Source organism: Vanacampus margaritifer, chromosome 11 (assembly GCF_051991255.1).
Source record: "Vanacampus margaritifer isolate UIUO_Vmar chromosome 11, RoL_Vmar_1.0, whole genome shotgun sequence".
NCBI classification, from domain to species: Eukaryota; Metazoa; Chordata; class Actinopteri; order Syngnathiformes; family Syngnathidae; genus Vanacampus; species Vanacampus margaritifer.
In genome coordinates this window covers 7499646-7525641 of record NC_135442.1, presented here as the reverse complement: position 1 = coordinate 7525641, position 25996 = coordinate 7499646, and the positions used below count along the sequence as shown (strand labels likewise).

The 25996-nt window shown below is 38.9% G+C and overlaps 2 protein-coding genes across 5 annotated transcripts in view; one reads left to right on the top strand and one right to left on the bottom strand.

Moving 5' to 3' along the window:
• pou1f1 (POU class 1 homeobox 1) overlaps positions 1-25389 on the bottom strand; it is a 76559-nt gene extending 51170 nt beyond the window's left edge. The window contains exons 1-3 of one of the 3 annotated variants that reach the window (XM_077579096.1): positions 25334-25389; positions 23155-23259; positions 22931-23002 (exon numbers count right to left, since the gene is read on the bottom strand). In XM_077579096.1, coding sequence (XP_077435222.1) covers positions 22931-23002; positions 23155-23223 — 141 coding nt within the window. In that variant the 5' untranslated portion in view covers positions 23224-23259; positions 25334-25389. Of the gene's footprint in view, positions 1-22930; positions 23055-23154; positions 23260-25031; positions 25313-25333 lie in introns of those variants that run through there. The other 2 variants (XM_077579100.1, XM_077579097.1) reach the window with 2 other exon arrangements.
• htr1fa (5-hydroxytryptamine (serotonin) receptor 1Fa) lies at positions 9-23924 on the top strand. Of its 2 annotated transcripts, none has more exons than XM_077579101.1 (3): positions 9-166; positions 20685-20800; positions 21655-23924. In XM_077579101.1, the coding sequence occupies exon 3, from the start codon at positions 21656-21658 to the stop codon at positions 22847-22849; it is 1194 nt and encodes a 397-aa protein (XP_077435227.1). In that variant the 5' UTR covers positions 9-166; positions 20685-20800; position 21655; the 3' UTR covers positions 22850-23924. The 2 variants fall into 2 exon arrangements, with proteins under 2 accessions (XP_077435227.1, XP_077435228.1); XM_077579102.1 differs by lacking the exon at positions 9-166 and adding an exon at positions 655-756.
• Positions 25390-25996: the final 607 nt, after the last annotated feature.

Sequence of the window (25996 nt, the reverse complement as noted above, 5' to 3'; positions counted from 1 at the left end):
CAGCGCGGCCAGGACGCGCGCTCACGTGGGCGCGTCCGCCAGCCCCTCGGTCGCCACAGTGGATGGGTGTCGGCGTGGAAGATGCTGTGAGGTGAATGGACAACATTCACATTCAAGGAATGCAATAATCCCCCCCCCACCTCCCTTGATGCCTGCTTGAAGCTGGGTAAGTTTTTCTTTTCTTTCTTTTTTTTTTCTAACTCACTATAAGTGTTTCACGCAGCAAAGGCACACTTGTCATTTAGTAATCCGCCAAGGATAATTTGGAAGTACTTTGATTATTTCAATATTTGCTGTGGTTCAAACATGCTATTTTCTTAATTGACAGAGCAGTTATTGTAATGAACAATGTAATTTGCATATTAATAAGAGCGACACACAAGTGTTTCCATGCATGCAGTTCTGTCCCTCCAAGGCACATGACTGTGTAAAATTATTTATTTCCTCTGTGTGTGCCGTCTTTCCCAATGTGTTACAACGAGTGCCGTTGCAGCCTGAAGTCGGTTTGGATTACATAAAGAAAAGTAATTTTCCCACTGATGATGAAGCACGATTGTCACTTTCGCCCACATGTTTTCCAAAGCAGCCCACCCATAACAGCGCAAAAAAAGAAAGAAAAAGGAGATGCTTTGTTAATGCTGGTTAATGATAAAAGCTGTGGTGGTTGCATGCGTGCCTGAGATGTCCATCAGTGAAGCAGCTCGTATGTCCAGTTCGAGAGCTCCATTCCGCAATGTGATGACTGACTGGAGATTGGTGAGTGGGCTATTATGAGAAGAAGGGCTGCAGGGGGTTAACGTGAGGTGAGAGTGGGTGTTGCAGTTTATCTACGCAGGATTCCTCCTCTGGATAATGTGATGATGGCAATCAGGAATCAAAAGTTGAGTGACTTGAGAGTGACAGTCATACTGTAATGTACGCACTTGGGTCGGCAAGCATGGAGTAACCCGCCATATATATTTTGCCGAGTTTGGTTCGCGAGAGAAAATGGATGCATAAAAATGATATATGGTTGGCCTAATAGCATTGTTGTTATTTATAACGTTTCTGGAAATCACCTAACAACGACTATTATATGTATACGCCGTTTGCCGTTTTTGTGCTCAGACCAAAGCGATACCAGTATTAACTGTGCCGAGAAACTATGTTGAAGTAAGTTGAGGATCTTCATTGAGACAAGTTTAGTCCTTTGGTACCATCTTGTGGCATCTATAGCATCTTTTGAGGAGGCGCTATCACTCGCGAATAGCAGCTGTTTAACCCTGGAGAACCCAAGAACCCTTTTCTTCTTTGGAAAATTATGAATTATACATTAAATGACTGCTATAAGTTCACCGAACACCAAAATATATGTTTTTGCAATGTTTTTTTCAATTTATTCCCTAATTTAGGATTAGGGTGAAATTTGACCCTTTGGGATTTAGGGGTATCATTTCGAAAAAACTGAATAACAAAAACTGAATTTAGAATTTAAGAAAATAATCAATCAAATACACAGCTACATTGAACAATATAATTTTTTTGTTTTATTAGTTGCATTTTTGCCATCTTGCAATATTCCTCCACTAGATGGCCCCATGCAGGGGTCAGAAGTGGCACTCTGGACTTTTGAAGTTAAATTTGTAAAAAAAAAAAAAGGTCTTTGTTATTTGAGTAGCAGAATTTATAGGGGCCAAATTTGACCCCGTGAGTTCTCCAGGGTTAATGTATAAAATTACTTTTTTTCCCAGCAGTATAAGACAAAGACTTTGATAGTACCAAATGTGATTGGCCTGAAAGATTGTGTCGGGGTTCCTTCGGTGACTTCCGAGGTCGCAGGATCAAAGTGGGAATTGACATGTTTTTATGAAGTATTTCAGTGTACATTAAATCTTGCAGTGGACAGAAAATGTCGAGCCATAAGTGGAAGCGACCCTCAGTACAAACTCACTTTCAATCAGAAAACATTTAAATATACATTTAATATAACTCTGTATTTTATTTGGACACAACTAATTGAGGTGAACAGACAAATAGATATGTTCAATTGGAGGTGCCAAAATGTGACATCATCAGAAGGACCCGAGACAATGTTGCAGATCGATCACATCTGGTACCGACAACGGCAGTAATTAGTCTGATTTAGTACCATCCATCCATCCATCCATTTTGTATACCACTTGTACTTATTAGGGTCACATTGAGCTGGAACCTATCCCAGCTGTCTTTGAGGCATGTCTGGACTGTTTGCCAGTCAATCACAGTGAACATAAAGAGACAGACAAGCATTCACACTCATATTAACACCGTCGCTGAGTGGGAACTGGATCCAAGCTGCCTGAAAGGAAGCCAGGCGAGCCAAACACTCCATCATCAGTGACTCTTGATTTAGTACCAAAAATGTCAATCTGTCTTTTCCGGAGTCGTCGCTTTATGTTTTGACTCATCCTTCCAAGTGTGCTCTTCCAGGTAGAAACTATACTGACACTCATTTATATCTGCAAGTAAATCAATTCTAAGAATTTTCTTTTTCAGGTGCCAATATATATCCACTTCGAAGTACTTTGTCAGTTAAGCACACAATGCCTCAAACCTTGTACTCACTACTTAACCTTCTCTGCTAAGAGACAGCAATTTTGCTTCATCTTTTATTTATGTTTATATTATTTTCTTGTTCTTGTTCTTGTTCCTTGTGTTCTGGCAAGCAGCTAATTTCCCTTCGGGGTTCATTAGAGTCCACGTACTAAAAGACGACTGTTAACGTCAAGGTGCTATCAAGAGACAACATTAGTGTCCATTTTCTAGAAGACTTTTGGGCCGTTTACGATCAACTCCCCAAACGAATGTGAACTCAATAACGGACTTTATTTACCAACACAAACACAGCACGGATCTTAAAAGATCTTTTTAAACTGATATTTAAACAAGTGTATAAAACAATATTAGCAGGTGCAGTAGCTATAAAGGTGACAGCTTTGCAGTCACAAAAGCTTTCAGCAAAATATCACGAGCGCAACACAGAAGAGTTATAGACGCAACAAATCTATATCGAAAATTTCATATACATCTCAACAGGACTGCTCGTGTTGCAATGTAATAGGAACGCAATGCTCCAAATTCCAAATCATGCCACTGTCAAAATGCTGTTTTGCCCTGGGGGGGTTGTGCTTGCTCGGTCCTGGCCGGGGGGTCGACGGCTCCCCTCTTTGGTGGAGGTTTTCATGCATGCCAGATCCACCACACCAGCATCTATTGAAATTCAAACACAATCTGCTTCTTGCTCTGGTCGTTGAATCGGTGGAAGCTGATGTCTGTGGATCTCACTCTGCTTCATCTATCCTTCCTTCTTCAGTCTCTCCTTTGGTCTCTTGAGGTCTCCCTAATTTGTTGGAATTTTGATGTTTCTGGGGTTGGTGAAAGACTCTGGTTGGTAACCCGGTGGGTAGTAGGTAATGTCTGGTCGGTGCTGGATTTCACTTTCCTTTCTTTTCTTTGATCCTTCCTCGGGTCTCCTGACAACCTCACGACTCTAGCTGGATTCTGAAGTATTCGGGTGAGGTGAACGGTATGGGATTTTTAATAGGTTTTAGGTGAACTAATGAGTACACGCTCACACACATGCACATACAAAATAAAAAAAAATAAAAAGAAGCAATGATGATGACATGTCGAATCGGTAAAATTACCGAATGAACAATACTGAGCGCTCTCCAAAAAAAAAAAAAGTGAAAAAAAATGCTGTTTTGCCAAGAAGATGCAAGATAATTATTTTTTTTATACGTGCGTTTATAACATCTTACTCGATTCTGATAAAGACAAGCTGTCATGTGATGCCACTTTGTTGTGAAGGAGTGACAGTGATTGGAGGAGTCAGGGGAGCCACGTATGGCCGGTTTGGTTTAATTAAATTTAAGACCGTCTGCGGTAGCAGATTCAAGATCTGCTTAAATTACAGTTTAACAATGAACACTTGAGTATAAGGCAGCGCCTCGCAGCTCAATGCACCCCTTAGAGTGCAGATTAAAAGCCATCATGTTGAAATTCTGTGGTGTCTTCACTTCATTCTCTCTTTGCTTTGTCTAACACATCGGACAATCAGGCTCATTTTGAGCATATTTCTTCTCTTGCAATCAAAGTCGGAAAAGTTCAATCTTAAACCTGTTAAATATAAATTTTTCGATCGCAAATACTTGTGTGTGGTGATTTCTGTCAAGCCAATGATTTTGTGATTGTGAGGCAAAAAACGGAGCAATAGCCATATAATGCTAGCTTCAGACAGAACACGTTGGTTTTGATACTTTGGCTGCTAAATGCTATCTTGGTTGACAATTCAACAACCGTAAACAAGCAATACACTCACCAGATAACCCAAGCTAATCCGTATTCTCCAAGCCTGCTCCTTTTTTTGCTCAGTCCTGGCCAGTATTGGAATCTGGTTGTGTTGCAGAAAAAACTCCAAAAATTCATAGCTCATGTTTGCTAATAGAAGTGAGATGAAGCTCTTTTACTACTACTTTTTCTTCTTTGTATTTTCTTGACTATTCTTGACCTTTGGCTCCATGCTGCCTCTAACAGGTTACTGTTGGTACTACATCAACTATCTGGTTAAGGGGAGTACAGTTGTGATTGTCAGCGAGCGTATACTGTTATGCTATTGATTTCACCACATACTATAAGCAGACAATTTTTTTACATTTTAAAAAAAAACAGTGAAGAAGTTAATTCCCCACCAGGAGAAGCACATTCATACTAACTTTATGGGTTTTCTACATAGCTTTGAGACGCTGAAAATGCTAGTGTCAGCTAAGACTGGGAGATCCTGACACATCAATCAGAGTACATCACTTGGAACTGAAGCTGTAAAAGTCCTATTAGAGGTGTTGCGAGTCCTACCAAGTGATGCGATCATTCTCCGAGTTGCACACCACGGCAGACAAGTGTAACCGTAAAGTGCTTACTGACATACTGTGTGTGGGAGTGCAACCCAATGCACTGTGTGTATAGTGGAGTATTGCAGTGAGGGAACAGGTTCTAATTAGTAACCAGTTCTTGTAGCCAACTTCTGTTGTCAAGCGGCCATAATAACTCCTGGAAAGATGCGTACACTTTTTGTACATACGCCCAGTCAAACTTTTACGGGTTCATTGATTTTGGGCCTGAGAGAGAGCCAAGCTTACGTTACGTGTCCTAGCTCTTTTCTTGTTTGATAGGCGCTTCAGATCAATATGCAATCAAAAGCCTTATTTTATGGAGCTTGCATTGTTAGCATCCTCATTGACCTTGCATCTGTCAGAGGCCCCCGGAAGCTACTCCAAATAGTCCAAACAATTTTAACACTGAATAATAAACAGGCACTTTTCTATATGCACGTACCTGATTTTAGCACCTGAGCTTTGACTCAAACGTGGAGAAGTGTTTGAAAAATGCATTTCGCTGTACAACACTTGTCCATTACTCATCACATGAGGATTTTCAGTGACCTTAACGACTCACTGTAGCTACTTTCAAAGCTGTTAACTTTGTGTAGGTGGCTTGTAGAAGCAGGCCGTAAAAATTTACACAGTATTTGTGTGTTTGTGTGCAGTGACTTAACTACTCGCAGCATGCATCACCTCATCCTTTAAACTTTTAATTGATAGACTGCTGACTTGTTAAGCAAAACCGCAGTTGGCCTCATTCACTGTCAAATAATGCACTTTCAAAGGACGTTCAGTCCTACATGTGTACTTCCTGCCTGTTTGTGAATCCAAAGAAGCCGACGGGCTTCCTCAGTGATGTGTGGATAATTGGAAGGCATTATCATGATCGTCCTTCGTGTACAGTGTTGTGGACTAAACCTGCGACACAGCACGAGGGGGCCAAATAGTAAGACTGTAAGCAGCTAGTTCTGGGGTGCGCTATGCTAAGAGACAACAGATGGCCAGCTTTTACATAAGGCTTAACATGTTTGAGAGTGACTGTTGAGCACCATGATGAAACCGGTCTGCATAGTTTACAAAAGCAAACTGGTGGGTTTCAGCATAATTATTGCTGTGAGCAGACAATGCATACCAAGAATGTACAAGAAATTACTGTTTCTCTCATTGCTAATGTTTGAAGGGAATATCGAATCTCCCCACCGGGAGACCACCTGCTGTTTCGCTTGCGGTGTGAACGTAAATAAGGATGTAAATGTAAATTATGTGAAATGTTTCTGTAGTTATGTGGATTCATCATCAATAGACCATGGGTCCATAGGTGGGCAAAGGGGCCGTTGCGCTCCCAAATTGAGACATGCATCTCTTAATGTTAAGTTTTTTTTTTTTTTTTTAAATCATTTTGATTTTAATTGATCTTAGTATGCCGCAAAAGAGGTTTGAAGTGTATTCGTGCGCAGTGTGTTATCATTACATTAGCTATATTTAGAAATGAACATTCAGGGTACTGATATCGCTAAATCAACAATACAGGTTTTTCCTGCTCAAAACGTCACGTACAACACATTTTTACACTTGTCTTTGAATAATGCTAAGACCAGCCAATCACAAATCTTATTTCATGCAGGCCGTGTTAAGTCAGGTGAAGCTAGCCAATGACAATAATCCATGGACTGGAAAAACAAGAGGGACATGGCAAGAAGAAGCTAGGCTAACTGTTAGCTTGTCTGCTAATTGTCATTTTATTGTGGCAAATGGCGTCATGTTGTATAAACACTCAACACGGCTAGATGCTCTATTTATGTCCAGCAATAGCGCAAGTTTTAGGACATCTGCTACCTGGCTATGCTTTCATTTCACATAAGTGCCGAACTCTATGATTCCCACACATTCCATAGTGATTTTCAATCGTAAATATTGACCGGGTCTATCATTAATTTGAGTCGTTGTGTTGCTACATTTATGTCCAAATATCTGTTGCTTAAAGCTTTATAACATGACATCAATGTTGCTACTGGTGTTTTGTTTGTTTTTGAACGGCGTTTGCATTGGGTGTTAGCATTAAGCTAGCAGACTTTCAACATACAGAAAGAGACTAAGTTATTACAGAATGTGTAGTTATTTTCTGTTTAGATTGACAGTAAATATCAGGTGGGAGAGTTTATAATTAGCTAAACAGTTAGGGATCTCATTTTGAAGAATTGCCATTGCCAAACTAGTGCTTGTTGTGAAGTAGCCAATAGTTAAAAAAAATAATAATTATTATTCTGATTTCTGAAAGGACTCTTAAGATTTGTTTTTTCACAAATTTGATGCAGTCCATTCATTTGTGACATGTATTTATGTGTTAGTGTAACTATATACTGTATGGACATCACCAATACAGTACATATGCACAGCTACACAAAAAACACCTGTGGCAAATCTAAACTATAGTAAAAGCATCAGGTCAGACCTGCAGTGAAAATCCATCCAGAGATGGCCTTTGTGGAGAAAATTCCATAATAATCCTGTAGTTGACCCATTCCTGGATGCAGTCTGTATTTTGCCACAAATCATCTTACCGTGACCTTCAACAGGATAAGCACCAGAAAATGAATGGATAGCTTTATCTGAAATTGTAAGAAAAATTCTGACGAGCTCTTCACTGTGTGCTTACATTTTGTGCCCTTCAACCAGTTTCAGCGCAAATGCATTCAGAAACTTTTACATAATCCCAGACAAACATCACAAACTGTTCAAAAGGCCTTGGCGCAAGGAAGGAACTGCTTTTTTTTTTTTTTTTTAAAAAGGTTTCAGCTCGCCAGCTTCAACAAGTGATTAAAAGACTATGGTGGGTAAATAGTGTGTTATTCTCATGATGAATGATGGGAACTTGACAAAATTACAATTTTTGATTACGTTTACTAGCAGTGGCAAGGGACCCAAGTATGAGGAATACACGTTTATTTCTGCTGGACTTAATACTCAGAACCACTAACCAGCTCTTCCTACCTTTAAGAAAGAAAATACATGCTTTTTCTAATTCTATTCTTTGTACTTAGGCAAGAGAATCAGGAAATAGAGATTTTTTTGTTCCTCCTTGATGCAACGCTGCATAAATCAGTGGCATATTTCTCAGAGATGAAGTGGAGGTGTCCTTGAGCAAGATGCAGAACCCCAACTAATTATGGTTGGCACCTTAAAATGCAGTCCCGGCCAGCGGTTCAACAGCACTCACAGTGTGTGTGTGGAAAATAGTTGGACGGAATATTGAGAAGCCGTCCAGTGAGATAACGAAGATAACAATAACACAAAATTTTCATGAAAGTTAAATTGAATCTCAAGTTCTAATACAAAGTGCCTGCTCTCGGTCCTCGTCTTGCTGGATCTAAGTGCAGCATTTGACACCGTACAACACAAATCTTTGTTAAACAGATGGTGTTCCCCAGGGTTCAATTTTAGATCCATCACTTTTTAATTTGTACATGCTGCCATTAGGCAACGTAATCAGGAGACAGAATTAGTTTTCATAGTTATCCTGATGATACTCAGGTCTACATTTCTCCTGATGATCCAGGATCACTTGATGTCCTTTTTAACTTTATTTTAGACATTGAGTATTGGATGGCAGATAATTTTTTACATCTTTGGTCTTATTGATTAATTTTAATTTAGTTGCCCCCCCCCCCCCTGAGCATAACAAGATGGTTTTCAAATAAAGTTAATTTTAATTTAAATATTTTTTCCTTTGTTTACATACTGTATAGTAGTGAAGTCATTAACTTCTGTTTATAGTTGTAAGACAGTTGTTAATGTTAAAATGTCACTTAAACCTTCAAAAACAAACATAACTGAAAAATTACCTGTGCTATGAATCTGATTGTTTATGATTTGGAAGGTTCCCCAGTCCACTACATAATCAAAAATCGAATTGAACTTGATTTTAAAAGACCTCCAAATCTCCATTAAACAGAAAACAGTAGATGAACAAATAATTAATACTGTATACATAAATTAATTTGCCGTGTAAAGAAAAAGCCCCCAACCTGCCGCTGACTTTCATGTGTTTGGATTGTTTTCAGTATATTGCATTATCTGCAATGGGCAGGCTCTGTTTAGGCAAAGCTGGTTGTGAGCTAAACAAAGGGGACCGGAAGGGGAGATGTTATTTGTGTGCTTTCTACCTGCTGTAAGCATATGATAACACCTTTAATGTTGTTTAACATGTGTAACCCACACAGCTACTGAGTATGAATGTCTGAAATCGCATGGTACTTATAAAATCTCTCTATGTTGACTATGATGGTGATGGCTTAGAAGTCATTCACCACACAACGATTTCCCATTCAAAATCAATGTTCTTTTCTTAGCTTGTGTCCAAGCATGTGGGCATAGTCTTTTCCCGGGAGCCACAAACCAGTCTTTTGCGTCAGATCGCAGAGTAGAGCAAGTTAGAGGTCACAAAATTTTGTCAAACACAGCCACAAATGTACCACTACATCCCAAACAATCCCGGAGCTATTTGGAAAGCAGCATCAAGTTTGCGTGACTTTCCTCCTCCTCCTCGTCAATATTAAGTCAGACATGCTGTTTCTTTTTCTCAACATTTAAAAAGCTAGTGACAAAAAAGAGAGAAAAAAAGAAAAGTAATTTCCCTGAATTCATCCAGGTCTTCAAATTTGACACTGAGTTAAGTTGTCCATGTTGAAAAATGACATTCTCTGAAGTGTTTTGTGTGCTTGGAACACAAGCCATTAGTTTGTGCGATGAACACTTTCCACATCTGAGCTTATTAGGAAAAAGGGCCTTCCAAATTTTAATAGGCCGTTTTACAACTAATGTGATGCTTTTCATTTAGAAAACACATTGTGTGAGTTCTATGAAGTACTCTTTTTTTTCTTTTTCGTTTTAATTTAGTTAGACAATTTGTCCCTTACTCTGATGTTTCATTATCATTATTTAGCAATACAGTCTCTGAAACTTGATTAAAATCACGGCTTTGAAAGGGTAAAATCTTCATTTGAGTGCTTGTAATTTGCTTAAATGACCTTGCAAGAGAGTGTTACCCCGCTAAATCGCGGTTCATCATTTGTACCCTCGCTATATCCCGTTTTTTAAAGTGATTGTTTTTATGGGTTTTCACTGTAATGCCCTCGCATGTGGGAAAGGAGAGCCACAGTTGCTGATGCTCTTTGCGGTCATTTGTTGAATGCCAAGATTTGTTTCCACTGATTTGCTCATACTGTATTGTGGGTGGGTTTGGCACGTATTCCTAGTGATGAAATACATGTTCATTGAAGAACAGTTCACCCCAAAAAAATCTAAAACGAGCAGTTGTCGAGTCCCAAATGTAGAGAGGTTGGAGGTGAGAGTGCAATGGACTTAGGAACTGCAGAAAATTCCACTGGAGTCTGACTGTTGGTTGAATCTAGCACCTTAAAGTTGAAATAGTGTTTGTAGAAAATCCAAGACAAACTATAGGTCAAGTGTGAACGTATGTTGAATTAGCAATTATACAACAGTACAGAATTTGATTGATTTATTTGTTATATAACAGTTCTCAGACTTTACATATCACTCCACCACCGAGGTTGTTTTAACCCATTAACTCGGCCTAGATCGACGGTCAGTGGTTATCTAACACCAGTGTGTGGGCTACACCAAATGATTTTTATCAGCTTCAGCAGATGGGTGCCAACAAACAAAAAAATGAACAGGAAAGGTCATTTTCAATTTCTTATGTCGGAAATGAAAAAATCTAGCCTAATCAATGCATTCCATCTCCTTTCGACAAAGCAGCCTGAAGGTGAAAAATAACCACTTGTTGGTCATTTTTTTTCAGTGGAGTGCTTGATGGGCATGTTGGAGTGCAGACTAGCTAGCTACTAGCCTGTGGAGCATTAAAAAAAAAAACTTTTATGATTTGGTGTTTGTTTTCTGATAAATATGTGAAAGGCAAGATGGCCCTATTAGAGACGTAGATGAAAATGTCGCACGCGAATACGAGTACTTCTTGAGTCACAGGTAGCTAGCTAGCTGGCTAGCTATAGCGTTTAAATGCTACAATACATCATTGGTTGAGCGAAACAACAGTTTGCTTGCTACCAAATTACCGAATGAGAATCACATAGACCGCCAAAGTGGCTGGTGATTTATTCATATTTCACGGTTTGCACTATATATGGACGCAGTTGCGAAAATGATTAAATAAATAATTCATAATTTGTGGTCGATCATTACTGTTACGTAAGAAAGTGTTATGATGTTGTACTGCAATTATTTTGAATGTGATTCGGTTGAAGATAATTAGTCGTGATTCGTTACAGTTTAGTGCTTGAATATACAGCAGTGTCCAAAAATTTGGCATCACTACTGAAGAAAAGTGGATCAATAATAAATAGACCACAATGAAGAACTTCATCATACAAAGGAAAGGCCGCACTGTGTGAAGCAAATCGCAGGCTTACCAGATTCCGACAGAGTACATGTCTTTTCTTAAATACACCCACTGTGAAGCTTTCAATAAGTGTCTAAAAAAGATGTTTCTCAAAGATAAAATTCCCATTTTTACAGTGTTCTTTTATTGTGGCAAGGGCTGTGCAGGAAATCTTTAGTTTCGTGGTTAACGGAAAATTGGTGTAAAAACATAAGTGCTGTATTTGCATTCTTGTTGAGGAGTTCGATCAGCTGCGACCTTCAATAAAACAAAAAAGGAAGAAAAAAACCCCCAGAGAATGGCTAGTCGGGGGCTTTCAAATCATTACTTTAACGATCAGTACAGAAAACACATTTGTGAGGCATGACTTTAACAATGTTTTGCTTTTTTGTAAAGGATGTTTTTTGGACTTACCGGCACAATGTAGACATATTGTAACTTAAACTGCACTATTATTACCATTGCTTATTATGGACTTTCAGTAGCACCAATCTACATTTACAACCTAAATTGTCCTATTTTTTTTCCCCCATTAAATTGTATTCAGTTATTCCAAACTGTTTATTATCTTTCTTTCGTAGCCTTTTTCTCTGCTGCACTGGTTCTTGTCCAATCAAATTTCAGCCTCTTCATGCTGCCTGGAGCAGTCAGAATCTGTAATGCTGGTCGATTAAATTAAACTCTGTTAGCAATGGGACTGTTTTCTTCAACCAATCACGTCAAATTCACACTCACAGGGCCAGCTAGCTGGGCCACAAGAACATTAGCATTTTTTCATCCTTTGGTTGGTTTGTCAGAGCAAAACGCGTTATATAGCAAAACCTTTGCATCTCTGGTGATTGTGATGTATTTCATGTTTTATGTTATTAGATAAACATTGATTTTTTTTTTGACTGCTGCGGATGATGAACGCTGCACAGTTGTGCACTACTATATTGTGTTTTTTTTAATTTTTTAATTTATTTAATATTGATGGTTTATAACATAATAGTGGTGATATTAAGAGGTGGATGAAATCGGGTGCAATGACCACAAGTGGCTGACGTGTGTGTTTTGCTCTTGACAATACACACCCACGTCACACCATCTTCACACTGCTTCCCTCGGGGAAGCGCTTCAGGAGTGTGAAATCAAGGACCACTTGACTGACAAACAAGCAAGCCATTAGACCCCTGAATCATCATCATCATATCAACTCTTAATGTTCACCAATGTTTTAGAATTTTGGTTTTTGTTGGACTTTTCTTTATCTACTATACTGTTTCTTTATGTACATTTTTTGGTCTGCTTCCCTGTCCTTGGGTCCAGCCGCCTTTCAATCATATTTGATAGGCTATTCTGTGTGGAGTTTGCATGTTCTCCCGAGTACTCAGAGTTCCTGCCACATTGCAAAAACATGCATCTATCCATCCATTTTCTACACCTCTTATCCTGTTCAGGGTCGCTGGAGGCAGACTACATCCGAGACTGGTTGCCAGTCAATCACAGGGCTCTTATAGAGACAGGCAACCACTCACACTCACATTCACAGTGTAAACTGAACCCACGCTGCCAAGTAACAGGGATGTGATTTGACCAAAGTGAAATTATCTGAAAATTTAGCCGGGGGTCTGGGGGCCGCTGGCACCCAGCTAGGTCCAGGGCAGTGCCCTGGTGGGGGGACAAGGGGGGTGTAGCCCCCCGGAGCTCATGGGTTTTCCGTGTTTTTAAGTACTTTCAATGCACTCACATGACAAAGAAATAGACAAAACAACAGCATAAATTTTCAATGTATATTGAACTATCCCATATAAAATGGCAGTTTTAGTCAACTCAAAATCAGTCACATTCAAAAACATTGGACTGCCTTTGCTTTTAAAAACTATCACTGAGAATATCATCATATCTAACTAATGTGATTACTAAGTTAACACATAAATAATGTTGAAGAGTTCAAATTTCATGAACAAATAATTGTATCATGACCAAATGAAAAGTAACTCATATTAGAGCATACCACAAATGTCTTTGTTATAGCAGAAGATGTTATCTGTCGGAGTCATGTGCATACACAATGAACTACTTAAAAAAAAAAATAATGAAATAAAATAAATAAAATTTTTTTTTTTTTGGGGGGGGGGATAAAAAAAGCGGAATTCCGCGAATTAGCGGAAAAATCACATCCCTGAAGTAAGGAAGTCAGACGAGTGAACCAGTGACTGACCATCAGTGATAGGAAGACTCTCCCCCAAAAAAAATCACATAAATAACTGTTCTACATGCTGGTAAAGAAAGGAAACATCGGGCAGCAGCAGTGTCGACATAAATTAATTCAATATTTACCTCTGGCCATGCTTTTCTTTCTTTCTTTTTTTATGCACCACAAAAACAAAAAAAACAAAATATATATACAACTCTAGTGTACAGTGAAAAATTACCACCAAAGTATACAAAAATAAAAAAGTTATTGCATTACTAAACTCTAAAGAGTGGAGCCTTATAATTTGTTTTGTGTAGTAGCCTGGAGAAATAAAAATACAAACTTCCATTAGACAGGCTAGCAGGTCAATAACTGTAATCTGTCAGTGCAGCTCTACTCTGGAGTTGGAATTACAAAACGTAATTAATTGTTGCCAAGACTGTCATTAAGCGGAACACCCTGATTGGCCAAGCAATCAATCGCATTACAATTTCACTAGTTGCAGCTGAACAGGCCTGTAGATGAGCTGTATTCTTCTTTATATTTACAACATGCCACTTAAAATCATTTGCCTCATTGCCTTTGTGTAGTTTACGTACACTCTGCACCTCATTAGGTTACCCGAGTGGATATCCGTCAAATGAGGCGAGACGGGAGCTAAGCATGATTCACACTTGAGTTTTATGGGGCTAATAATTGTAGTTGTAGTGTGTTTGGTAATTAAATGTGTTCTATACTAGACGTTTCTAGGCAACTTTTTCTGCATTACAGCTAATGCAAACGTAGCATACCATAAACAATAATAGTTCCAGTTGGTGCTCAAAAGGGGAAAATGTCTACGAGCAAACGCATTAATAATGAATGCACCCAATTTGCGGTGACACGTTCACTCATCTACATTTCACACGAGGGCGATTAGCGTCCCCATTACCACGAGGAGGCAGAACAACGCTCACATGCACCTTGTTGTCACTCTTTCTACCCCACTAGCTCTCACGCACACACACACGTGTACGCTTTGTCACCATCAGAGCTCACTATCTGCATCTGCATCATGCAAATGTTAGGAATAAGCTGGTGAAAAGCCTCCTGAGGAATGAACTGAGTTGAGCAAGAAACTTGTTTACAGGCTTAGTGTAGTGGATTTAAAAAGGTGGATCGTATTAAGTGTGGACGTTAAAAAAAAAAAAGCTGAATCTGATTTTCTCCCCCTCCATAAGATATATTATATACAATTATTATCAAAAGTAATAGTCAACTACCTAATTATAAAATTAAATAAAAATTATATAAAATTAAAATTAAAATTAAATTATAAGGTTTATGCCAGAGTCAAAAATAACAATGTAACCATTGTTCCACTAAAATGTCTTTAATACTAAAATATTTCATTATTGCTGTCCCAATTAATTTTTAGATTTTTTTTTTTTTTTATTATTATCCAAGCACATTATTATATCTGGATCAAATTATAGTTACTTTTTGTATTCATGAACAGAAAAAAAAATGCCTTAGTAAATGTTGGGCTCACTTATTTTTGGACTCCTTAAAGAAGGCTCAATTTTGCCTACAAAAAGTTGCATTTAATTTCAATGGCCTCATTTCAAAAAGGTCAAATGTCAAGGGCTCATCGGAGTCCATATTAAAGCACTTCATAACGCTGGGTGGTCTCCCCGTGTTAATTACCATTTGACTCATTTGTTAGACACTGCACATCACTATTGTATTATATACAATACTGGCGGTATTTGTGCCACACGTATTGAAAGGTTCCCGTGTCTTGCATCGCGAGCCCAAAAGATTGCTTCTGCTGCTCAGCTGCAAGTGACAATCTTATTACTGCAAATTGATTTCAGTCCAAAAACATTCACAAGGCTCTGTACAAATCTGATGCACTGTGGAAGCAAAAGTGACTTTGTTATTTCTGTTATTGTGACACTTTCTCGCTTCATACTTCCTGGGATGTGCAACATCTGGTCGTAATGGGCTCCTTCCCTCCCAAAAAAAATCGGGATTTGAATTTGCTTCACTATGCCAGGGATGGGCAACTTAAATGATGGAGGGGCCACAATTTTTCATCAACACTAATAGGGGGCCGCACAGGACCACACACTTCCTTACCATGTGACAAAATATTTAATTAAATATATGGACAAAATAAGTGCATATGTGCTAACTACGTCCTCTTAATAAAGTTAATTTTTCAAAACACATTTCTCAATACATAAAAGATCCGCTAGTAAACAACAAAGGGTTTGAAGCAAACAACAAAATAACCGCATACTGTGATTTTTATTTTTCAGCGCAAAGGGCTCTTGCATCAAAATTAACATTTAACGAGGACAGTACAAAACTGCTGAGAACTCATAATGTGCACAATAATCAACTCACATGAAATGTTCATATTATTGAGGTAGTTTGTTTTTCTTGCATGTCATTCCAAATCTGCAAAAATAAATACTAGGCTTGCTCACATTGTAGTATAGTATAAGACGCAGTGCAAGTGCAACTAGGCCATGTCTCCCATCTAGTGGTGAATGGTGATATTACAACTTAAAACTGAGCTGTACCGTGATATTTTTTGGGGGGCAAATAGCAAAAATCTGCATATAATTGACACCCACTAAAATACATTTAGGGAAAAAAACTACCAGTAAGCATTTTTTTTTTTTTTATTTTAAATAAATCCAATATTCTGTCCATGCGTTTTAGGTTCATTGGAAGACTCTAAATTGTCCCTCGGTGCGAACGTGATTGTGAATGCGTCTTTGCCTGACAGACAACCAGTCCAGGGTGTACCCTGCCTCTTGCCTAAAGTCAGCTGGGATAGACTTCATCTCACCTGCGACCTAATGAGGACAAGTGCCCTAGAAAATGGAAGGATGAATGTCTCAAAGACGTGTTAGTAGTTAATTTATGCAATCTATTTTCCACATTCCCATTGATGATTTGTAATTACCATAGAGGCTTAAAAGTAAACGTTTCTCAGGTGCTGGAAGAAAAAATCAATTTTTCCTCACTTTTGCCTTGAATCCAAGCAATTTTTACTTACCTCGATGAGAGTTAATGCCCGATTTGAAAAGTTAGAGACATGCTTCAAAGATTTGTCTAAAATTATGTTTGCTGATGGTAAACAAAGCTCAAAGCTCTAAAACAAAAAACGTAATCATCTTCTCATTGCATAGTCATGAAGCTATGAATTATTAATAACCAGTGGACTCGAAAACGCTCCCACTGTCAAAGAATGTGTATGGGAGAGTTCAGGTTCCCATATGGCCATCTGTGATTTGCATACATTGACAAGTTTAACACATTTAAATGAGGCTTAAAATATTCATTCACGCACTTAACAATGATTACATAAGAGAAAGGATAAACAAATGCACTATGGCAAATACACAATTGCAGTACGAAGCTTGTAAATAGATTCACTCTCGCTTACATGAGGGGCCATGCAAAGTAAAGTCAATGCCTGGGACCACCGGGGCGTCAGGCGATTAAAAATTTTGATTGTAATTAATCACATGACTTCACTAGTTAACTATTGATTAATATTATAACTGTTCTGAATGTACAATAAAAAAATTCTAGGTTTTCATACTTTTGTTAGCAAAAGTGGGGGGGAAAAAATGTTAAATTCATAGAAATAGTTCAAATAAATTTTTGACGTCTATAGCCGTCAATGGCAGTGAATGAGTTAATGTAGTAAAGCAGTTAGCAATACGCAAAGACAATAGATTTGGACTCATTCTTTTTTTCTTTTTTTTTTCTTTTTCCTGGAGATTTGGACTCCTTCTAATGTCACGCATTAGCACAGATGGTCACAAAAGAATGGTTGAGTTCCGTCTCCAACTTTTGCCACATTTGCATGCGATGTTGGAAACCGCACGTCGAGTTAATCACGTCATTATGTTCAAAGTCATGAGAGCATCAATGCACCTGTTTGAGTTACATTCACATGCACAAAGCCCCTCGCGGCGATGCAAACAAGAACGCAATCACGGCATGCTGAGGCATATGCATTTGTCACGAGAAAAGAAATCCTACGCACGAGAATGTGCTCACGGTTTTACATGAATAACTTGCGAGAAGAACCACTTTTAATTTGTACTTTGAATCGTCACATGCTTGTCTTAGAGCCGTTTCGCTTTGGTAGCCTTGGGAGTACTTTATTTCCCATCTCAACAACAACTTGGTGAATGATTCCATTATTTTTTGATTGGCGGAAGATAACGCTCAGCATTGTTCATCCATTCACCGGCATAATGCAAAATCTGGCTGGAGTGTTGGAAAGGACATTGCAATACTTACTTAGCATTTATGAATTACATTAAATTTTTTATACTAGTCTCGTTTGCATCCGCGTGATAAATTGGGCTCTTATGGAAGTAGGAAAAAAAAAAAGGCTTTCATTTTATTCCGTCACGCAACAAGGTGCCTTTCTCAGTGTACCCTCGCTTCAATACTAAACAGATAGAGCAGACAAAGCCAAAGGAGTGTTTCTGTGCCCTTTTATCGTCCGGGCGTTATTTATTTGCAGCTGTCTGGAGATGCAAATAAATGTCAGTCACGGCACAGTTCTCCTTCTTCACAAGCAGACGCTCGCTTAAACCTGCATGTGCCGATTTCGTTGCGGTTTCGCCGCCGCTCTTAAGAGGACAGTGAGAAAGAGATTAAATGTCACAGAGTTGACCCTCCCTTTTGATTATTTTACAACCTTGGGGCTTTTGTTGATTTTGTGGTACAGTAGTTTCGATATTTTTTTTGGGGGGGGGGGGTTGTTGTGAGGCTGCAGTTGTGGTTGGATGAATTGAATAGTCAAACACTTCGCAGTTGTTGTTTTTTTTGCTTTTCAGCTTCCTTGGTATTTGAACAAAACACATTGTATTTTAGAAGAAGCTATGCTTTACCGCATTTCAGCCCGGAGCTACTCTTCACAGTGAGCACTGTTGATGGCTCATTTAGTTAATTTAGGTTAACTCAACTATACGTCAACCCTTACTTTGAAACAGGAATTCAGAACTTAATTTGCTCCTGTATTTCATGAAGGAAATCTCATCATGCTAGCTAGTAGCTACTATAATAATTTGGGTATCTTCTGGATGAAAATTGACACACAAAAAAAGGAGCAAAAGACTGTCTGAAATTGTGTTACGTCAGAATTATTAGAAGATTAGAAGAAGAAGAATATCCCTCATTTCCAGTAGGGATAGTACAGGTATCAGTGTTTTTGCTGATACCAGACTTATTTCAATGTATCAAGTTCTTATGAAGTTTGCTAATAGCCACCAATACTAAAAGGCAAAAAAAATTATGAAATCAAGTCCTCCTTTTTAGTAGTTGGAGCTTTGTGGCGGTTTGACAATGGCGAATAAGCATGTGCCAGAAACAAACGATTTTTGTTCACAGTTACCTGTAAGGGTGTTAACAGAAATTTGATGCATCAAAAGTACGAGTAATATCAGTACTCAGTTGGTATCAGTCAGAAAAAATATAATATCCATACTACTGACATATTGAAAAAAATTCCATCTACAGGATCTTGGGGACTACAGTAAAATCGTATTTTTTTTAAATAGCAAAACATATACTTTAAACACTTTCTCATATCATTTTCATCTAAATGATACCTCTATTCAACTAATCAAATCTTAAAATGTGCCCATGTTAGAATGGCAATACACATTCGTACATGACCGGAATACTTCCTCCATCACCGCAGTCAGTAAATGAACTTGTTTTTGCCCATTCTTGGGATTTTTGCACAAGCCTTTTTTTTCTCCTCCCCATAAAGGAAAAATCAAATCTACACTGGCCTCGTACGGCTTATCTTCAGATGTCCTTGAACAAAATGCCTGCAGTTTAGAACATTTGATGACACAAGCAGATGATTTCTTCAGCAACATGCTGACACTGTACTTGCATTCAGTCAAAGCGCTGGATAATAGTCAGTATAATTATATAGGTATTAGGGCACAAGCATTTCCAACTGCACCTTACGTCATCCTGCACAAAAGCAATCTACACTAATGCATATGGCGAGCTCTAATAGCCTCATCCAGTGGGTGGAAAAACAAAATATATCTTCTAAAGACCACGAAACAAACTGCCATTTTTTTTTTCACATCAGAGAAGCAATTCATTCCAAGAAAGCTGTAAAACCATTTAGTAAAAAAAATAAAAATAATTTCACAGTCAATGAAGCATATTCAACTGTGGCGGAATTTTCCCTGCAAATGTGTTTGTTTGTTTTTTGCTTAAACTTCACCAAAGTGAATATGCACTGAAGTATGAACTATGGAAAATGGAATGACATTTCATTCAGTGGGCATTATCTATCTATCTATCTATCTATCTATCTATCTATCTATCTATCTATCTATCTATCTATCCATCCATCCATCCGAAAACAGTATTTTTTTTTTTTTTAAGTTTGTTTGTTTTTAGGGAAAAAAAAATTATATTCCACAATGGCGATGACTGGTTTTATCTTACATTTTAAATGGGGCACAAACATTTAAACATCCCGGTTATTCATGTATGTACATATTTATTTATTTACATATTTATTTATTTATTTATCAAGAGGCACTATCAGAGGTTCGTCCTAATGACTCGCACCCCTCGCTCCCCCGGCCCGGTCTAGCCCCGCATCTAGCAGAAGGGAATCAAATGGTCTCGGCGAAGAGTTTGGCTGCCTCTCTGCTTCTATCGCATTAAAAGTACTGTAGGTCTATCTACTTCTCGTGTTTCTATAGCAACAGTTCCCACTCATGTCTTCAGGATGAGTTCTGCCCAGCGTGAGGGAGCGCAGCAATGACACTCATACCTGAGGATTTGGATCCAAAGTCTAATTATTGGGGAATTAACAAGCGTAAAGCTGCAAACTACAGGTCTCGATTGAGCATTACGAAATATACATTTTTAATCATACGAGGCAATTTGGCTGACCATTTTCTGTTCTGGGTGATACCAAAAGTGTTTGATGGGTTGGGTCGGAAGTGCTTGCACAGCAAACAGCAACTAAGCGTGGCTTTATGGACTTTGCTTTGTGCGATGGGGATGAATCATGCAGGAAAAGAAAAAAACGGGCGGGAATAGCAAAAATTCACAAGCAACTTCTTGCAAATGTCCGTTTTTTTTTTTTTTACATCATCCACTTTCTTACTATCTTTCTCTCTGCTGTCTGCAGGTGCTGATGAGCGACAGAGGCGATATAATGGCAGAGCTCTTGTGGAGGACAGATCAGTGCAGGACGTCTACTGCTGTCTAAAAATCACTGCGGGCCACGCGGTAGACACTTGACAGGTAGCAGTGTATAGTTTTGAGTTTGAATAACACATCTCAAACCGCTGCCATGAGGCATTTCAGATCTTGACCCTGTTAAACTTACACTTCTTAAATAGATGTTATGCATAAAAAACACACATCTTTTTCAACTTTTATGGGACGCTATGAAACGTTTTCAGAAATCAGATAGCTCTAGCTCATCTGCAACACGATAAGACTAAAGAGAACCATGCTCAAATTTAGCGTTAGCATAGTGCTTCTCAATTAGCTTTGAAAATATGGAAGTACACTTTTGCAGATGAGTTACAGTTTGTCTCCATAGATTTGGCACATTTCTTGAAACTGAGATGACTTTTTCAAAACTGCAAGCTCATTTGGCCAAACAGACTTAGATTTGTGCAGAACAAATCAGTTCATTAGCAAAAGCACATATCTATCCCAAAACTGCTTCACTCCAAGTTCCTTTCCCAAACAAAGAGTCGGTACAGTCACAACTGCAAAAATCCTTCTCAATTGCTTTGGCTCATCTGCATTCACTTAGTTATTTTGCCAAAAAGCTCATATCGCTCCCAAAACAGCTCATCTATGTGTCAAAATAAAAAATTCTATGTCATACAAGTAGTCAGTGCCCCCAAAATGCATCGTCCCTTTGGCATTCTGTGAGCACCACAAGTCAAAATCATTACATGTTTTCTCACAACAGCTAACAAAATACAATTATATATAAAACTGAGGGGGCGGGGGAAAGGATTTTACAAGGGCAGTATTCAGTTTTTATTCACACAAAGTTACTTACACATTAGAGTGTAACAAAATGGCAAAAAGTCACACCTAAATAGGCATGACAAATTCCTTCTTAATTCTGCTTTCAGAATGGATTTTCCCAACTGCACTGAAGGGGCGTATGCTACTAGCAGCGGTGATTATGATGCACTGGAGACCACCAGACTTCCCCCCAGGAAGATCGTCCTTTCAGTGACCCTCTCCGTGCTGGCCATCGTGACCACGTTCCTCAACTGCTTGGTGATCACGGCCATCGCCGTCACCCGCAAGTTGCATCACCCTGCCAACTACCTCATCTGCTCGCTGGCGGTGACCGACCTGCTGGTGGCCGTGCTGGTCATGCCCTTTAGCATCATATACATTCAGAAAGAGAGTTGGCTCATGGGTAAAGTGGTGTGCACCATCTGGCTGAGTGTGGACATCACGTGCTGCACGTGCTCCATCCTCCACCTGGCCGCCATCGCCATTGACCGCTACAGGGCCATCACAGATGCCGTGGAGTACTCGCGAAAACGCACGGGGGCCCGGGCGGGAGCCATGGTGGCCGTCGTGTGGCTCTTGTCCATCCTTATCTCGCTTCCTCCTCTCTTGTGGCGGTACTACACAGGGGATGCAGATCAGGAAGACCAGTGCATCATCCTCCACCACCACATCGCCTTCACCCTGTACTCCACCCTCGGGGCGTTTTACATCCCCCTTTTGCTCATCCTCATCCTCTACTTTAAAATCTACCGGGCTGCTCAGACCCTTTACATGCGTCGGGAGGCCAGCAGGGCGAGCCGTCACTCGTGCATGACCAACGGGAGCATGATCCCTTCCACCTACCCCGCCGGAGACGTCGGAGACGGGGGGCCTCGGAGTCCGGACCCCGTCAGCCCGCAAGATAAGTCGTTCTCCGACCCCTCCACGGAGGAGGCGCCTCGCGAACGGATGCGTATTTCGGTCAAAAAGTTCCACTGCAAGGCCCGTCGGCATGACTCACGCAGCGAGTCACGGAGGAGCCAGCTCTCCCAAGGACCACGCATCTCGGGCTCGCGGGAACGCAAGGCCGCTTCCACGCTGGGTTTGATCATCGGAGCGTTTGTCATCTGCTGGTTGCCCTTTTTTGTCAAGGAGGTGATCGTCAACACATGCAGCTCTTGCAGCACGTCAATGGAGATGGCTGACTTTCTGACGTGGCTGGGATACATCAACTCACTCATCAACCCCCTCATCTATACTATCTTTAACGAGGACTTCAAAAAGGCGTTCCAGAGACTGGTTCGGTGCAGTAGTTACCTCTGATGGCTAATGCACTATAACTTGTAACCAGAGTGGTACAAATGAGTGAGTGGAGTTGAGGGAAAGGCTGAAAATTTGACTTACCCAAGAGGGAGATGAAGTGGAAAATGAGTGACTCTCATTTTCAGCCACACTCCACGGGGGCACTTTAGCAGCCTCAAAGCATCAAAAAGAGATTTGCGTCAAATAAGTATCCAGTACCCATTCCCTGTTATAAATAGAATAGTCTCTCATTGGTGTTAATTGGAATAAGTAGGACATTGACATGCGTTTTTCTTTTTTTTCTTAGAAAAAAGGCCATAGCTGACCTTTTCCATGCCAACATTTTGAGCACTGGCGATCCATCTTAAAGGTCTTGAAATAGCTGTCTCTTCCATTTAATGGTTTACCTTCTTTCTTGCCCAAGCTGCTGGCTGAAACACAGAACATGTAAAAAAAAATAAAATGAAAATAAAATTTAAATAAAGAGTTGACGGTGTTCATATTAATGAATACAGCATTGATTAGTTACAGAAAAAGGGAAAATTGTCATTTTTGATGAATTGGAAAAGTCTATGTATTGTATAAAGATGACATGAGAGTGGATATTTATATTATTTTTGCATACATAGAAAATAAACTGCACGTGGGGGGCCCAAAAAAAAAACATGTGCTTGCGTCACAATTTACAATGTTTTGGATTATTTTTGCACAACTGTACTATATGTTTCTCTCATAGTCCTGGGAATATTTATGTATATTTTTTCCATTTATTTATTTATTACATTTGAACCATTTAGCACCCTTACTTAGGTCCCAGATCACTCCCACCACTTATCCAGCGTTAACTTAATTAATAAATGTGAAAATCACTGGTGGAGAAATCCTCATTACGCCCACTCAAGTACTTGGAATAGAACTACTATTCCTTTACTGCCTCCAACAGGGCAGATAATACGCTGATGGAAGGATTGGAGATGAGTCAAGTGTGAGGGTGTATGCGAGAGGCCATATAGGCAAAAACAAGGTATCTCATATACTATCTTTATGAGTGGTCAGTCGTTGTGTAAAGTTAATTTGTTGTATGCTACCTTCTCATCAATCACCAATAAAAATGTCTCAGATTAATGTTTGTATGCTGGTTTGCTTCCTGGTTTCTGAAAACAGATTTGATTATTACGTATAGCATTTAAGTAGTCTACCTGAATGAAGTCGAAAAGGTTTGAGTTATTCTCTGATTTAGTTCAAGGAGAATGTTAAATGTTTTCAATACATCTAAGTAAAGCTTTTCTTTTTACAGAACTGCAACTGGGCACTTCATTAATATGCCTTCACATTTACTGCCTAGTTTTGACTATCAGCCTATTCTACCTGACTTTAAAGAAAAAGCAAGGTCAGTCAATCACAGGGCACTTTTAGACAAACAACTATTCACACATTCAATAGGCCTATGCACAATTGAGAGTCTTCAGTGAACATAGCTTGCAGGTTTTGGTGATATGGGAGGACGATGAAGTACCCAGAGAAACCTCACACAAGTACGAAGGGGAAGAGCAAACTCCACGTTGGAAGGTCGGAGCTCAGATTGGACCCCTGAGTCTGAGATTTTGTGGTTAATGTAAGTGTGCTCACCCTGAGGCCCACCGTGCTGCACATAGCAAGATTTTTTTTATATTATTATATATGTATTTTTATTTTAAGATTTTGTTTGATTGAGGTTTTGGTCTATACACACTCTTTCTAATATGCTGCCAGTTCAATGTAAATTAAAAAACACAACCAAAATGTGATTGTACATAACCAGTAACATCTCTCATGACAATGGAGAGTAAAGTCCTGTCACAGTAAATAAAATAAAAATAAAAACAAATAAGGTCTACATCTAATGAGATACTATCCAGCTTTTTTACTGGCTCTTATTAAAGTGTGAGCCTGTAGAGCCCATTTGTGAGATTGGTCCTCACCCTTGTGGCTGAATGAAATACTGCAGTGCAATTTGCGTTTCTACTCTTACTTTATGAATACTGTACTACGTACTTAGATTATCAGAAATGGTAGTCTATTTTTTATTTTGATGTAGTTAATATTTATTACAGAACAACAATTGAATGCTTCTGGATAAATATATCTCTGTTTTTAGTCATGTTCCTTTCCCTACATAAAGTTTACAATGGGCAACATAAAAAGTGACATAAATACACATTACCTGTGGAACAGTTTTCCCCATGTTGTGAGTAAAAGCCTTCTTGTCTAGTGACTTTCCATCGTCCTGGTTTCTGGTTATTTTAATTTTCCACTAACTCATTCAAAATAGATTATGTGCAAAATGGCAAGCATAGGTACATAGAATTTTCGGTAAATGCAGACTCTCAATACTTAATATAGACGACCGCATGGGATATCTTACTTCTTTTCTTTTTTTTTAACACAAAATTAGAAGCCGTTGATATGTTTAATATGTCCGCTTTAGTACTTTTTTGAGTTTGAAATAGCATCAAAAGTTTTTACCTTTCAAACATGACCGATTATCCGTGTGTCAACCGGAAGTTAGCATGACATCTGGCGGAAATGCTGCAAGTGCGTGCCCAGAGTAGTAATTGACATATGTTGATTTTGTATTCCACTAATTCTGCCTAGCAACAATCCACGCCAAACTTTGCTACAAGAGCGTCTGTCATTGAATTGAACTGCGACTTCTTTTTTTGTGTGTGTTATTTATAAAAGCACATCATACAGTTGCTGGGGCTGCTCGATTATGAAAAAAATATTAATCACGATTAAATTGGTAATAATTGAAATTACGATTAAGACGATCATTTGTTTTGTTTTGTTTTGTTTTGCCACAAAACAAGACAATGTTTAAACGTAAAAAAATACTAAGACAAATTTCGTTGAAACTTTATAATTATGCAAGCTTCTTTTGGACCAAACAAGATTGTTATTAAATTAGTTAGTTTAAAAAAGAAAAGAAAAGTGCAAATATATACATTTAAACAATTCAAAATAACTTTTAATAATCTTTTATTTTCATTTACCATTATGCCAATTTTATAATTGCTTAGTGTAATAATTGCACAGCCCTTACAGTTGCTATAGTTTTTTCAAAATTTAAGTATTATTATTTTTAAGTGGTTGGTGTCAAAGACGCATTTGTTAGCCACGACACGTCTT

Bases quoted from the DNA above. Each gene is read 5' to 3' on its own strand.
- htr1fa (XM_077579101.1), top strand. From the start codon at position 21,656: ATGGATTTTCCCAACTGCACTGAAGGGGCGTATGCTACTAGCAGCGGT.